Genomic DNA, 4,578 nt, shown 5'->3' with positions numbered 1-4,578 from the left:
AGATAAAACGGCACGTATGGCAAGTATGAAACTCGAAGTGTCAGAAAAAAACTTACCAAACCTACCTGCAATAAGAACTACCAAACCAACAAATAACACAAAATCATTCACTAAACAAAAAAACAAAACAAAAAAAATACAAAATTATAATTTCATGTAAATGAGAGTAATGTAAAAAAATCTTGAAAAGTTTCATTTCGCCAGGGGTAGAAAGTACAAATTGAGCCCGAGGCAACTTTAAAATTAACGTGTTACATATAAAAAATAATAATACATTTTAAAAAGATAAACGAACTGGTCCACCAGCATACGAGCAATTGCTTATCAGCGTTTTATCTTGAATTGTATGTAGAAACCAACTATTACAATTAGTGTGTGTGAAGATTTGTTTTCTAGACCAACATTAGGACTTTTTTCAGTATTTGTAATTGAGTAATACTCAAAGGCTTTTACATTCAATACTCAGTTAATTATTCCAAATTTCCACACTCCCTGTTATCCAAAAATTTGATGGTTTATTCCTCGGAGATAACTTACTTTCAAATGCTAGAGGTTTAAGATTTTCTGTTAACAACACATTGATAATTTATTATGTTACATTTTAAAATAATAAACTATATTTTTGCCTTAGGGACTTTTATTAGAGTTTGTTTCCCTGAAATGTCCTAAGCCTCCACGGAAATGGAACTTGCATCATTACCTACTATTCAAACCCTTTTACATTGACTAGTGTGAAGAACCCCTCCGCTGGCTCAGCTCCCCCTGGCCACCCCCTAGCTACGGGCCTGCTCAAAGAGAAAAACGTCTTATATGATTATTTTTCAGGGAATATGGCATGTTGACTTCTTTATTCATGTTTTGTTATAGGCCTCGGCAAATGAATAACGTAAGGTTCATATGCGCTATGTGATTTGTTTGAATGCCTAAACCGTAACAAAAACATCGGTTCTCAAGTTGTGTTTTTTGAAGCAACTGTGTAAATGTATCGCAAAGAAATTGAAAACTATAACAGTAAATAAGTTTTACACGCAATGAGGAACTATAGTCAGAAAGACACATTTTACTTGGATAATGCATAGTTTGCATATCGATTCCCATCGTGTTTTCCAGCTTTATAGAGCGGAGTTCGTTTATTTACTTTATTTTTTAAGTTTCCAAATTTTCAAGTTTCTTTCCTGTGAGAAGGTTATATAATAAAACTGTCTTCATTTACTGCCTTATTACTTACGAAGTTGGTTCCAGATAACTTATTTGTTAAATGGGACCCCTCTAAGAACCTGACTTTCAGAGTAAATTTCAATCAGATAAGATCTACAGTGTGATGTATGAAATTAACTACGACGTACTTTTCATACAAAATCCCCAACGAAACCCTATCCCAGAGTTCTCCCAACAGCATCACACTAATAAATCTTATAAATAAGGATAAAAAACTTCACTGTAGAGATAAGCTTTTAGTACGAACTCTTTGTCAATCACTGGCGGTTTAACACGAACTTTTAAAAATGGTCATTCAGTGACAAAAATGGGGTGAAATGACCATTTTAAAGTACGAGGCGGGATCCAATGTAAAGGGATTTTTGTTCCTGAACATCAACAGTTAGTAGGACAGGCCGCGCGCTTCTGCTATGTTTAGGCGGTACAGCTGGAAGTGGAGAGAGCGTGTTGTTAGATATTTCCCGCCATTTCGTCAGTATCGCTCATGATGTCGGAGCAACAGGTGCACCCCTCCACTGCGCAAATCATAATTATAAAATTTCTTGCTCGTGGGGGAGTTACAGCGGCAGAAATTTGCCAGAGATTGACTGCACAGTCCGGGAATCAAACATTGTCAAGGACGCGTGCATATGCCTGGGATAAAACGTTCAAGGAAGGACGAAAACGTTTGGAAAAACAGCAACACGATCGCCGTCCTCGGAACAGCATTACGAATGAAAACATTCGTGCGGTTAAAGGCATTATTGATGACGAACGAAGAATAACAGTATCAGAAGTTGCAGAACAAGTCGGAATCAGCTATGGGAGTTGTCAAGCAATCATCAAAAACGACTTACAGTTTCGTAAAGTGTGTTCCAGATGGGTCCCTCACCTTTTGACCGAAAATCTGAAAATCCTGCACAACAATGCGCGACCCCATACTGCAGCTCGAACTGTCTCGAAGCTACAGGAAATGCACTGGACTACACTTGAACATCTTCCTTACAGCCCGGGCTTATCGCCCTGCGATTTCCATTTGTTCGGACCGCTTAAAGAAGCTCTAGGAGAGCAACGATTTGAAAATGACGAGAGTGTGGAAGAGTTCGTGCGCAACTGACTGGATGACACGACCCTGTTCTTTTTACAATGAAGGCGTCAAAAAGCTGCCCATACGCTGGGACAAATGCATTTCCAAAGGAGGAAACTACGTTGAAAAATAAATTGTAAGTGCCTTGTGGTATTCAATAAATGAATTTAAATAAATAATAAAATCCCGTTTATATTCGATCCACCCTTGTAATTTAAATTGTATACTTACCACCTAGCTGAGAATGACTTGCTTAGTTGAGGCAAACATAAGTTTTTTGTTTCCTTTTTAATATTTGAATAATTTTAGGATCGATTCAGGGACCTCACCAATAGTAATCTAGATTATGGACAAGACTGTAAAGCTACGTACCTCAAGATAACTGTGCTATATAGTTGGATGAGTGGTATTAGAGCTAAGGTCCCTTTCAAGCTATGAGATATGGATGTACAGCTTATTCTATTGTAAAAGAGAGAGAGGAAAAAAAGCATATTTCTATCCACGAAGAAATTTAGTTTATTTATTCAAATTATCCTTTTCTAGGTTGAAATTCTTTTCGTTATAGATTAGTTTGAGAATGGAGTGTTTCTTTCTTTTTAAAATAGTTCTTAAATAGATATATTTTACTTTGAATGGTGTAAGTACTGTTTGAAACAACCTTTTATAGAAACACCTTTAACAGTGGTGTTCATGTGACATATCGTTTACAGTGGCAAACTTAAAACGCAACGGTCTCCCCCTTAAAATATCTAATGGTCATGTTTCTCTCTCTCTCTCTCTGTGTGTGTGTGTGTGTTTCTCTCCCCTGTGTAATTGAACGCATGGCCCCTTAAACCAATATTTATTATAATTTTTTGATAAGCTTTAAATTGCTTGGCCTCGTAAACCGAAAAAAAAAGGGCTCTAAGAACCGTGTGAGCTCCATACTAGGAACTCATGTGTTGTCACTAGCATTTCACCAGAAGGCCTTTTATCAAAACGTTGAAAATGGCATTAATTTGATACAGTTTTTCAGCACTTGACTCGGAATCATTCACTGCACAAATAACGTGATTTATCTTTCGAAATTTTATAGCAGGAAAATAAAAGTACAACAATTGAATTAGTCATTGTTAAAAGGGGATAAGTGACAAAATCAACATTTCGAGACAAACTCATAAAGAAAACTATTTAAATTGTCGTATGGACTTTTTTGCTAATATTTACAGTTGGAGGTCTATAGCAAGTACTTTTGTAAGTACTTATCTCTGAATCAAAAGTATTTGTCCTTATACGATTATACAGTAGTAACACTTGAAAGTTTTGTACTTAACCCCTTTCAACAATCACTGCAATCGACTTGTTTTATATGATCTATTTTTAGATATGACTAAATCTTGACACATCTGAAAATTGACATTAGTGTAAGTAGAGTATTTTCCTCGGGTGAGGGAGGCATCTATCTATTAAAATGCTACAAACACAGTAAAATCATTTTTTTTTTTACCAGCTAGCCTACGCTAGCTACTACCCGAAGAGGGTTACGCCCTCTGTAGGGGAAGAGATGTTTAGTATATTCTGCTATTCAGAAAGCGATGGTTGGGCTATGGGTAGGTTCAGAAAACTTTATTATTCAAACTTTCACAGTCATTATGGCTTTTAACCATAATCATGAGGAAAGGTAAATACATAAACTGCAGTGAGGGAAAACCATAACTGTAAGTGATATGATGTGGAATGATGAAATGAAGTGCGAAACTCACTACAACACATTGGTTGTGTTAGTTGAACAAATGCTGGTTATCTTGTCGCCTAGGGGCGGCGCTAGGCATCAATGAGGAAAGAGGAGCCCTGTTAGTACAGAATGTGTCACTGTGCATATGATGGCCATATGTGAGGTAGATGAGCGGCTGTAGTGTATGGCTCGTAGTAGACGGCGTTAGGGTGGTCTGGAGGTAGAATGTAATGGTACAAAGTGAATAGTAATGAGAGCGGAGGGAACACAGCGGCAACCGGAGAGGTACTTCGGGCATGATCGGCAAAAGTTTGCTGAAGAAGTGGATGATTGTTGTGCAGGCGCTGGGTGATATATTTAGTGCATAATGTTTCTAAATGATATAAGATATGCGGAAATGTAAGTCTATGATAGAGATCTTGAGTGGGACTTGGTAATTGATACGATAAGCAATTCGCAAGGCATGAAGTTCCAAGATGCATAATTTCTCATAGTTTGAGGTCGGAGCAGATATCCAAGCTGTAAATCCGTACGTCAAAATCGGGCGGAGGAAAACTTTGTATGTGTTAAGAAGTGTATG

At 37.2% G+C, this 4,578-nt stretch overlaps 1 protein-coding gene across 1 annotated transcript; it reads left to right on the top strand.

Moving 5' to 3' along the window:
• The first annotated feature begins 1,705 nt into the window (after window positions 1–1,705).
• Window positions 1,706–2,314, top strand: LOC145665157 (protein GVQW3-like). Its single transcript, XM_081732438.1, has one exon. The coding sequence runs from the start codon at window positions 1,706–1,708 to the stop codon at window positions 2,312–2,314; it is 609 nt and encodes a 202-aa protein (XP_081588564.1).
• The last annotated feature ends 2,264 nt before the right edge of the window (window positions 2,315–4,578 follow it).

This window comes from Thermobia domestica, chromosome 11, assembly GCF_964235325.1.
Source record: "Thermobia domestica chromosome 11, izTheDome1.hap1.1, whole genome shotgun sequence".
Classification (NCBI taxonomy): Eukaryota; Metazoa; Arthropoda; class Insecta; order Zygentoma; family Lepismatidae; genus Thermobia; species Thermobia domestica.
This window is presented reverse-complemented; position numbering and strand designations above follow the sequence as displayed.

What these genes read in the sequence shown, in the direction of transcription:
- LOC145665157 (XM_081732438.1), top strand. Translation starts at nt 1,706, where the DNA reads ATGTCGGAGCAACAGGTGCACCCCTCCACTGCGCAAATCATAATTATA.